Here is an 11,298-nt window from a genome sequence, read left to right on the forward strand (position 1 = left end):
GAAACCTGCCCCGCAGCCTCCGCTCACCCCGGACTCCTGCTCCCGGGCCGCGGCTCCGCTGCTGCGGGGGGAAGGGGCCGCTCGCGCCGGCTCCAGCCTCCCCCTCGCGCTCAGCGGGAGACGGTGCCGCCCTGCGCTCCCGCGTGACTCCAACAGCCCCGTGCCCCGAGGCTGCCCCGCGCTTCTCGCCTCGCCGGGCTCCAGCCAGGACACGTGTTGCCCACTCTCCCGGCTGCCCCCTCCCCAGAGGCACTCCGAGCCAAGGGAAAGAGCTGGCTCTAAATAGGACAAGGGCTGAGGCCTTCATGGGGGCACTGCTACTCTAGCTATGCGGGGCCAGGCTGGGCAGTGCTGCAGGGGAGAGCAGCCCCCAGTCTAGGCACTGCGGAGCGGAGAGTGGGTGGCTCAAAAGGAGGGGCTCACCCCCAGGCAGCGCTGACCTATGTGGCACCAGGGGAGCACGGGGCTGCGAGCAGTGGAGCTGGGGGCTCAGCCCACACCAACTCAGGCTCTTCTGAGGGAGCTGTAGCAGAGCATGGGCCTCAGCAGGTGGCATGCTCACCATGCTGGCCCCAGCGCACTGGGCTTTAGACCTCTTGACCCTGTCCTCAATGGCAGCGATTCAGGCCAGGACCTAGGCCAGACTCCAGCCCATGACACTGGAGAAGTCCCTCCAAACACATGAGCAATGTTCAAAGCCAACGTAGACTTCAGGAGACAATGGCACCTCCCAAATACTCTGCACCCTGACAGTCCTTTCCTTACGCCCAAAGGTACACTGGACTAAGGCAGGATCCAGATCAATGGGACCCCACTGAGGCAACACACTCAACCTCTGAACCTACACCTGTCAGCAAGAGTAGTCTAGGCTGTCCTTGGAGCTGGGCAGAGTCCTCCAGGGAGCATATCTCACCCCAAAGAGCATAATGGGTCAGAGCAAGCCTCCCATGGCGGTTGTATAGCAAACTTTCATTTAGTCGTCTCCTGCCGCAAGCACCCCCAGCAGGCTGTGACTCCAGGGGAAACCCCAGGAAGAACATTAGTGTGCCACCATAGCTACCAATTCATGAGTTTCCTTCTTGCCTTGGGAAAACAGACACTCATGCTACTGCTACACTCCCTCTCAGCAGGGGCTGCATTTTAGCACCAAATAGTTAGGGAGCAGGTTCATTTAGTAGAGACTCTGTCAGGCACGAAGGGAGCTTTGAGCATAGGAAGAGCCTATAGGATGAGCAACATTTTTACAGCACAGCTGGGCATGACAGGCCACTTAACTGTCTTTAATGCAGAAAGGTATGTGACCTAGGCTGGACTAGACTCTAGAGGGGAAAAGCCCCTTGCAGCTTAGACTGAACCAATGAATCCCACATCAAGGGACAGCAGCACTCAAGCAGTTATGGACCCATGGCAAAGCACATAACTCTTTAGCCTCTACAAAGCCCTATGTGGGGGGAGTGGAAGATGGAGGGTAGATATGCCCCAAACTGAAGTGCTCAGGAGCAACTGACAACTTCCTAATAGGTGCTGGGCAGCCAAGAGCTGATGCCCGAGTGAGGCAGGGTTTACTGCTGGGTCTGCTGTGGCAGGAGGGTGCATGCAAAACTGATTCGGGCCCCCATTCACCCCCAGCACAGCTCAAGGAATTCAGTAGCCCTTAACAGCCCCAAGCTGGCCTCCCTGAAAAGGGTGCAATGAAGCAGCCACCACACAGCTCAGGGGAGGGGGTATCCCCATGCAAAGCAAATCAAGGCACCCATGCTTCTTCCATTTTTTAATTCTGAGGTAAAGCACTTTGGTTTCTCTGTAACAGACACAGGGTCATTTCCCCTGGGCAGGGCTGTGCTGGGGGCGTCTCCCACCAGCATCCCCCACGGAGTGTTTTTAAGACATATACAGCAGCATTTGACCAGATAGGGCCTGCCCAAACAGGTGGTCTCATTGCAGCAGACCATCCCCTGCCCCCCCCATCTGTTTCTCAGTGCTTACCTAGCCCTCTCCTTACAACAGGAGAAGGGCTCTATTACTCCTAGCACCTGCTCAGGCCTGACCTAAAGTAGAGTGGCAGGGGGAGTGACACTGGGCTTCTGCTGAAAGCCCAGACCCCTCCACAACTGCTCTCATTCCACAAGTCCCACTGAGCTAGGGGTGAGTGCTCCCTCTTGCTGTCAGGAGCTGGTGCCAATCCAGAGACAGGAAGAACAGAGGGGAAGCTCATGACAAGCTCCCTGTCCCAGGGGAAAGAAGTCAGTCCAAGTCCCATCCATGCTGTTTTCCACCAAGGCAGATACCCCTGCCAGCTGCCACCAGACGTCATTCCTCAGGCACCCCCCAGTTGCAGCTGCCATGGAGAGCAGAGGTGCCTGGAGCAGCCTCTTGTCTTTCAAGGGGCCAGTGGCAGGAGAGGTAGGCCTGTCACACAGTTTTGCTACATTGCCACTAAACAAGATACAAAAGGCTCGTGGCTTCTCTGTCTGTGCCCCAGCTACAGACAGAATCTACAGTGCCCAGCCCCTCCCAGGAGGAAGCGAGTCAGGCAGGGGCTAACCCAAGCAGGTGAGGAGTGCCAGGGTCATCAGCACGAGGAGGTCCAGGACACCAAGTGGGTCAAATGTGTCCCTGGCGCCATTGACTGACTGCTTACATGCCTCGCCCTCCCAGCCCATGTAGCAGTGGCACTGGAAATGGGTCCGTAGGTAGGCAGTATCTGCTGAAGAGAATTCCCCATCTGCCCACAGCAGTGGCTGCTGCCCATCGGGCGTCTCCCGGCGCCGGATGCGGAAGGTGGCAGGGTTGAGGTGCAAGAAGGTGTTGGAGTTGCTGTTTTTGCGCAGACAGCGCCCATGGCCGTGGCACAGCTCCTGGCTGCAGTGCTGGGCGGCTGTGGTGACATTGACGATGTAGCGACCCAACTCCCCCTCCATGTAGGTCTTGATGCTCTGGCAGGCCTCCTGGGGAAGGAATGAGGTGTAAGAGCTCACCAGGGGCATATATGGGGGAAAAAACAAAAAAACAAAAAAAAAAAAACATACCTCTGGAGAACGAGGTCCTAGTTGGGCAGCAGAAGCATACCCAGTCCCACAAACAAGTCTCAGCCCAGCCAGGAACCAGGGGCAGAGGCCCATGAGGACACACCCACTTGTACCCACTGCTGGTGAGATTCCCTCCCTTGCTCAGGCTACAGCCAGGTCTGTCACACCAGACTGACAACTATTGGCAGGAGGCAAACACATGCCATCCTGGAGGCTTCTCCCCAGAGCAGAGCTCCAAGGCCAGGAGGGTGGCACCAGAGGGCAGCATCTGGCCTGCAGAACTGCTGTGCCTGGTGAGGAGGAAGGAGGAGACCTGGGCACTAAGCATACACATGCATGCATGTTCAGGTCTGGCCCTTTTTTACTTGTAGGTGCTGGAGTCACAGATGCCTGGAAGAGACTCCTTACACCTCCCAGAGCACAGTACTCTGGTCTGCTCTCCCCACCTCCAATAATTCTGCAGGGACAACTTCCTGGTGTGGCAGTAGAGGATGCAGAAGTAGCGCCCTGGACATATTCAGAACCCTAGTGCACCACAGAGGCTAGCTTTACCTCCCATGCTCTGTACCAAGCACCATTAACCCTTCCCTAGAGCTAAAAGGCATGCTGAGCCTGGGCAGCTTCCACCATGGGAAAGAAGGTGGGAGGGGGAACTGGGGAAACTGAGGCATGGATAAGCATCTTGCCTAGAGCCAAGAGGTGAGTCCATGTGGGAACCCCAGGGAGTGCCTTGTAGTTCACCTGCTCATCTCCATATCTCTCGTGCTGCTTCTCCTACAAGTGCCCCAGTACCCCAGTTCCCAGGGGGCCATGGTAGGCAGCAGCTGCCCTTACACAGACCTGCCTCACCCCCAAGAATGCTCAAGGGACTGAAGCTTAGAAGAGACCAAGTAAGGAGCCCACTCCATGCACCCTGGGCTTGGGAGCTGCTAGTGCCCAGGCCAGAACAGCTAGCAGCATACTGCCTTCTCACAGCACAGGCTACAGGTGGATCAGACTGCCAAGGGCAGAAGAACTAGCTCTTCTCCCTTCACCTTCTGTAGCTGCTTGACCCCTGGAGCCATCCTCACATGGGCACAGCAACAGGGAACTTCTACCCACAGATCAGCCAGGCAGCCAGCAGGCATGCCAACTGGCTACACCAGCCCCTACCATGGCACCCAGATGCTGAGACCCTGGTGATACAGGCCAGGCATCCAGTACATAGATTTCATAGACATTAGGGCTGGAAGGGACCTTGGAAGATCAGAGTCCAGCCCTCTGCCCAGGGGCAGGAAGTCAGCTAGGGTCAAAGGATCCCAGCAAGTTAAGCATCCAAAAGAGTGAAGAGTAGGTGCTTGCACCACTTCTGGAGGGAGTCTATTCCAGGCCTTGGGGGCTCCAACAGTAAATAGGTTTTTCCTTATGTCCAGCCTAATACCGTTTTGGAGGAGTTTGTGACTGTTGGACCTTGTCATCCCATGGAGCGCTCTGGTGAACAGGTATCCCCCCCAGATCTTGATGTACACCCTTTATATACTTATAGGCTGCCACCAGGTCCCCCCTGAGCCTGCACTTTTCCAGGCTGAAGAGTCCCATGGCTCTCAGCCTTTCTTCATAAGGCCTGTTCTCTGGCTCCCTGATCATGCACGTGGCCCCCCTCTGGACTCTCTCAAGCTTCTCCACATCCTTTTTGAATTGTGGAGCCCAAAACTGGATGCAGTACTCCAGCTGCAGCCTCACCAAGGCCAAGTGCAGTGGGAGCATGACATCCTGAGATTTGCTTGAGAAGCATCTATAGATGCAACCCAGAGTTTTGTTCACTTTACCAGCTGCGATATCACATTGGTGGCTCATGTTCATCTTGTGGTCAGTCACGACCCCCAAGTCCCTTTCAGCTGTGGTGCTTGCAAGCGTAGCACTGCTGAGCCTATAAGTGTGATGCAGCTTCCCCCTCCCCCCCAAGGTGGAGTACCTTTCATTTTTCCACAGCAATGACTTTGCTTGGCCCTGTCCTCAGCTGGCTTTCAGTTGATCATTTGTGCCAACACCTCCACATCCCATCAGCCCTTCATCCCAGCAGCATAAGACTCCTGAAGGGACCTCCCCAAACAGGCTCAGAGCAGCTCAGGCTGAACCATGCTGCTGACAGCAGGAGGCAAGGGCCCAGTTTGGGCAGAAACAACCCTGACCCACGGCATCCAACCACAGGCAGCTCCAAGCGGCAGGAAACCAACAGCACTGCAGCCCCTCATACTTACCCGGCTTCCTGTTTGGTCAGCATCACCCCAAAAGATGGTGCCAGCTGCCCCCAGGGCAGCACTCTCCCCAACAGTAGAGACCAGGTCTACCTGCATGGAGAAAAACCCAGACAAGGCCACAGATTAGAGACAAAACTAGCAACAGGGGGCAGTGGACAACACAGGGGCAAAGAGTGGGCTCCTTGCTTGGTCTCCTCCAAGGTTCAGCTGGTGTAGCTCCCCTACCCAAACAGGAGTATGGGCAGCCAATCCATCCTGAGGGCAAGAGAACTAGGCATAGGCCCACACAGGGACATCACAACCCTACAGCTGACCCTAAGAACAGCACAGGCTCTACCTCCAGTTACCAGTGCTTCCATTTCAGCCTCAACTCAAAGACCTCCAGCTAAGCAAGGTCTGCACCTGGATGGGAGCTGCCATCCATACTACTGGTAGGCAAGTTTTCATAGATTTTCATAGACATTAGGGCTGGAAGGGACCTCAGGAGATAGACTAGCTTGCAAAGAACTTTTTCCCAACTATTTTAGTTTGTCTAATAAAAATATCACATCTACCCAAAGAACCTTGCCTGCCTATGTCCTTAGACCAGCACAGCTATAACCAATAACCCTGCATCCATACTACTGGCATCTCAGTAGGGGGCACCAGAGCCCCATGTGAGACTAGGAGGTGCCATCTGACTGGAGGCCTTTTCTGCTGGGCAAGTTCACCTGCCCCCCCAGGCAGGGGGTGCACCACCATGCTCAGGGGGTGCACATGTACACCATATGTGCCACCAGTGGGGCAGGGAAGGGGAGAGGAGAGGTAGGATAGGGTAGAAGATTAGCAGCCACCTCCACAGGCTTTTAGCCAGGTCTCTACCCCGTTCTCTGTTCACATTCCAGCCTGGGCCAGCAGGTAGGTTCCTGTGCTGGACCCAGCTGTGGAAGCAGAAGAGGGGCTTCCCTGCTCAGTCACTCTGGGAACTGCCAAAGGGCTGGGAGTCAGCAGGAAATGAGGTGGGAGGCAAGAAGATCAACCTGTTCCAGGCTCCATGCCTGCCTGGGGAGAATCTTTTCTTGGCAACAGCAGGACTGACTTGTTTAACAAGGGGGACCAGAAGCACCAGCAAGAATCAGGGCCAGGGAATGCTCCCTGCTTACAGCTCTACTCACACACCTTGTTTCTGCTCTGGGCTCCAGCCCAGCCCACAGACCTCTGTCTCAGCCTCACTGCTGGGCTTTACCCTATTAAAGACCTTGCTCCTCATATCCAGCTAGCCATTTATCACCAAGTCAGTGCTGTACCCAGGCTATACCTGGGTTCCAAGGCTTGATATCCAGAAATTAAGTCTCATAATACCCCTATGAGCAATACCCACTCACCCCACATCTTCCTCTGCCACCCCCACAGCCAAACACACACACTGTGGGTACTGAAGACTGAGACACCTGGCTAGGATGGAATTTATTCAAGAGCAGGAAGTGCCAGACCTGGGACTCCTGGATTCTCTCTGGCTCTTAACTCCTGGAACTGCTCCCCCAACTCAGAGCAGAAACAGAACCCAGGAATCCCACTGGTCTTTGGGGAGGTGGGTAGGGCAGGGCAAAGGAGGGGAGGAGAAGGGAGGGTGTCTCTGGGTTCCCTTGTGAAAGCCATCCCAGACTGCTCTACCCTGTGCTGCAGCCCTTGATGGCCAAGGCTGTCTGCCAAGTACCCAAAGGCATGTTCAGGCAAATGCTGCCCTGCTGGTGGCCACAGGGATGGAGGGCCCAGAGCAGGGAGCTTCCTACTGGGCTGGGCTCACAGTCCTGGTATACTGAGGCTTTGCTGCTCCCAAGCTGTTCCAAAGGCCTGGGTACAACCCCACCACCACATCCCAAGCACACAGCAAGGAGCACAAGCCACACAGGGCTCCCAAGGACTTGCACCAGAGGCCCCACCAGAGACAGCTCTGCACCCAAGGCAGACCAGGAGACAGCAGGTGCTGCTGCAGTATGGTTTCCCGGATTACATGAGGAATCCCACTCCTTCACAAGCAGGGTATGCTATTCCTGCCTCTCCTACTTGGGCCACAGTGCCAGAGGGTGCTCAGTGAAGCAGCCAGAGGATCCCTGGGGATGCCAGAGACCTCCACCTAACCTGAACAGTTATTGGGAGGCACCACCCATGGCATCCAGGCACAGCCCTGCTCAATTTCCTGCCCTGAGATGCCAGGGTATAGGACCACACTGGAGAGAGAAGCAGAGCTCAGATCAGAGTTATTCATGGGGGTGGGGGTACAGGAGGGGAATCTGGCCTCCTGCATAGGCATAAACTCCCCTTAGGTTTAAACCTATCTGCATGAGATGGCGAAGCTGCTCCCTCCCTTTTTGCATCTCCTCCCCACACTGACAGTCCAAAATCCCAGCTTTACCACAAGGGCTTGACTTGGGCACTTCTCTCCTTCAGCTGTGACACCCTGGAGCTAGTCCCCCCCCTGTCCTGCCCCAAACAGCATGGAGCTGGCTTGGGATCCCCTGCTTAGGCTGGCAAAGGAGTGTCCCAGATCCATCAGAAGTGCCCCTATTTGCCTCATGCCACTGTCCCCAGTCCCACAGAGGCCAGGGAGGAGCTCACTCCCTTTTCTCTGCAACACTGGTGCTGCTGCCCTTCCACAGGGGGTGCCATGTCTGAGACTGCATTAACACTCAGGCATCTTGGCCAGGAAGGGCTTGATGCCTCCGCTAACCCTGCCTGGACAGGAAAGAACAACAGCATCAATGCCGAGGCACAGTCTGGCCCTTCCTGCCTGCCTTGCTGACAGCCCAGTCCCAGACTCCATCTGTCCCACCACAGCCACTGGCTGGGCTGTGACTCCACCCTGCCACTGGCCCCTCTGGCTCCCTCTCTGCCCATGCTCCCTGACAGACTGCAGAGGGCACTCTTGAACAGAAAGGGATTGACAGAGAGGGGTGGCAGAGGAAACAGAGGCTGTCCTATAGCTGAGGCAAACCCAAGAACCCAAATGGACCCCAGCAAGCTAGGCTGAAAGAAGCAGACAGTAACACCTAGACCATGGGGCAAGGAGAGGGAGAAATTCTGTGGGGCTCAGATTTGTATCTAAACAGAAACCCATAATGCTAAAAAAGGCCTCCAGGAACAGGGCTCTCCTCCCACATTGCACAGGGACAATGGGAGACTCCTTCCTGCCTGTGGAAGCAGACCCATCCCATCCCTGTGCTAATGGCTGCCCCCCCAACCCCAACCCCACCCCCCCAACAGCGGCATGTTAGGAGTCCCATCAAGGCTCTGCATGAGTCTTACATATTACCTTAGACACAGCAAGACAAAGTTAATTCAAGGACTGAACATTAGCACTGAACGCACCCAGATGAGCTCCTGGTCTCACACAACTTACCAGTACTCATTCTGTAAAGCTACAGCAGGGTCAGAACTGAAGTGCAAGCATCCTGGCTCCTGAGCTCATGCTGCCAAGCCCACACTGTGGGCACTAGCAATCAGGTTTGCATAAAGGAGAAGTCATGGCTGTTCTAATGAGATTAAACTGCAACAGCCCACAGCAGGGTGAGGACAAATTGTGGTGCCCCCTTCAACATCTGTGCTTCCTCAAGGTGGCTGAGAATAGTGCAGTCTGAAACTCTTTCCACTCTCCCCCTCCCAGACTGAAGATGTGCAGCTGGGCCAGAGACATTACAGTATCTACCCGCCTCAAGCATGCCACCCGCCTCTGCTCAAACAGCCAACTGCCTAGCATAGGAAGATCTCCCCCAACCCCAACCATCCCCAGACATTTTAGGAACAGGGAGCTGCCCCCACTGGGATCACTTCACTACCAAACAAGACTCCCCTGCACTGTCCAGGGCTGCTCTGTGGGAGGTCAATGTCAAAAAGCACCTTACTGGCAAGTGTGCTTAGATGTGGATACCTGTTCTGCAACCAGTACCACAAGAGCAGCACCAGCCAAGCTAGTAGTGTTAGCCTGTGATGAGTCAGGAAGGCTTGCTTGGGGAAGAAAGCAGAAGCAGGGGGAAACCACTTGGCAGAGGCCTAGGTGTGGGTACTTTAAGCGTGGTGAGAACCAGTTATTCCTCCCCAACCTTTTTTCATACCACACGGGGGCAAGGAAGGGACTGCTCTGAGTCCACCCCTGTGATATATTCCATTGCCCCGGTGTATTAGACTGGGGTATAAAGTCAAGACAACAGAGAGGCCATGAAACCTATCACTATTGCCATGCTAGAGTGCCTGGGTACCCAAGAAGCAGGGCTCCAGCAACAGCTGCCCAAGAGCAGCATTGGCAAAGGAGGGATATAGGCACCTCCTCACCTGACTCAGCACAGATATTGTGCGACTGTAGGTGGCCATGGTGTACACAAAGACAGGCAGGGAGTAGCCGTCATGGTGCCGGTGGGAGATCCTCATGGCCTCCATGACCCGCCAGTGCACAAACTTGCGCCCATTCTCAGAGGAGGCCAGCATCTGGTCCAGGTAGATGGAGGGGTAGAGGGCTGTGCTCTCCTTCCACAGCCAGGCCAGCTGGTCATTACGGCTCTTCTCTACATCGGGACACTGCCCTGTGTAGGTGGCCTGGTTCTTGTTGTAGTCATGGTTGTAGCAGTCTGGAAAGAGGTAGTAGCCCCACAGTTTCTTGGGTCGGTAGTTCTTGGCATGCTGCAGGGTGCTGATCATGAACTTCTGGGCCGAGGTCTCGAATTCAAAGGTGGCCTCTTTGTTTACCCTGTCCTCTGGCCAGTCAGGATGGTTGGACTTCACCAGCTGGCGGGAGGCTTGGCGATAGATGTCCTTGAGCTTCCAATTCCGGACCCAGATGGGCCGCCACTCCTCCCAGTCAATGACAGCTAGGCCTTCCCTGGTCTCTGAGCGAATGTACTTGTTGATGCCCTCAGGGAGCCGGTCTAAATGATCCAGGATGCTGCTGTTCTGTGGGACCCCACCATTCACTGCCACCCCCTGTGGAGTGTAGTAAGGATACAGACCCAGGCGTTCCTTGTAGAAGATGGTGATGTTCTGGTCCACAAAGCCCTCATTGGGCGTGGCTTGGAGGTCAAAAAGGCTGAAATCCAGTTGGACCTTGAAGCGGGGCTTGCAGTCCTGGGTGGGCATGTTCCAGGCTACCAGGAAGGGCCTGCGTGTGAAGACTGGTGGGAAGGCTGGCTTCTCGTACTGCCCGCAGCAAGAGGCAACAGCCAGGAGTAGGAGCCATGGAGCTGCCAGGGCAGAGCCTCTCCGCATTCTCTCTCGCTCGGCTGCTCTGTTGCAGGACAGCTTCAGGTCACAGCCAGATCAGAGCCTATGAACAAGAGACCAGCCATTAGAGGGAAGGAGAAAGGCTCACCCCTCCCCAGTCCTTCTAGACCAGTGGTTTTCAACTTTTCAGGAATTTTGAATGGAGCGACAGACACTTTTGAACCGTACACATGGGTATTCACATGCTTTTGATTGATCATAGTCATCTTTCGAAGACCCCTTAAACAGTCTGTGGACCCTCATGGGTCCATGGACCACACATAGAAAACCACCACTCTAAACCAACAGCACAGCCCCACAGGCCTCGCTGCTCTGCAGTCCTGCTCCCAGGGTTACAGCAGCATGGGGCCCGTCAGGCTGGATGCGGGGTGGGGGCACCAAAGCCCAGAACTCCCTGTTCTGCTCTGCGGATGCCTCTTGCTCCAGGCCTGTGATCTCCAGCCCCGGGCAACCCTACCACCATGGACGGCTGAAGGGCTGACGGGCCGTGGTACCCAGCTGCTCCTCTACCCCTCACACCCAACTCCTCCAAGTGCTACTGGGTCTCCGCTCACCCTCCGAGACGGGGGCGACGGCGCCTCTGCACAGAATGGGCTGCAGCAATGAGCCACCCTGGCGGCGCCGGGTGGAGAACCCGGCATCTCTGCTGCCCCCCGCCGGGGCCACCCCTCCGTGCACCCAGCCCGCGGGGCTCGGCGGGCGAGACCAGGCTCGCGGGGCGGGCGGCAGCGGGCAAGGAGCCCCCCACCCACCGGGGCACGTGCACGGCCCGGCTCGGC

The 11,298-nt window shown here is 56.1% G+C and overlaps 2 protein-coding genes across 3 annotated transcripts in view; both read right to left on the bottom strand.

Annotated features, from left to right (window-relative positions):
- HYAL1 (hyaluronoglucosaminidase 1) overlaps positions 1-100 on the bottom strand; it is a 4,228-nt gene extending 4,128 nt beyond the window's left edge. Inside the window, exon 1 of the mRNA XM_019547443.1 lies at positions 28-100. The gene's annotated coding sequence lies outside the window, so the exon portion shown is untranslated. The remainder of the gene's footprint in view (positions 1-27) is intronic.
- Positions 101-1,756: 1,656 nt separating this feature from the next.
- Positions 1,757-11,298, bottom strand: part of HYAL2 (hyaluronoglucosaminidase 2) — an 11,761-nt gene continuing 2,219 nt past the window's right edge. For both annotated transcript variants that reach the window (XM_019547451.1, XM_019547450.1), the window contains exons 2-4: positions 9,578-10,562; positions 5,270-5,359; positions 1,757-2,948 (exon numbers count right to left, since the gene is read on the bottom strand). In XM_019547451.1, the coding sequence (XP_019402996.1) occupies positions 2,541-2,948; positions 5,270-5,359; positions 9,578-10,504 (1,425 nt within the window). In that variant the 5' untranslated portion in view covers positions 10,505-10,562 and the 3' untranslated portion in view covers positions 1,757-2,540. The remainder of the gene's footprint in view (positions 2,949-5,269; positions 5,360-9,577; positions 10,563-11,298) is intronic.

Source organism: Crocodylus porosus, unplaced genomic scaffold (assembly GCF_001723895.1).
Source record: "Crocodylus porosus isolate Cpor-Errol unplaced genomic scaffold, CroPor_comp1, whole genome shotgun sequence".
Classification (NCBI taxonomy): Eukaryota; Metazoa; Chordata; order Crocodylia; family Crocodylidae; genus Crocodylus; species Crocodylus porosus.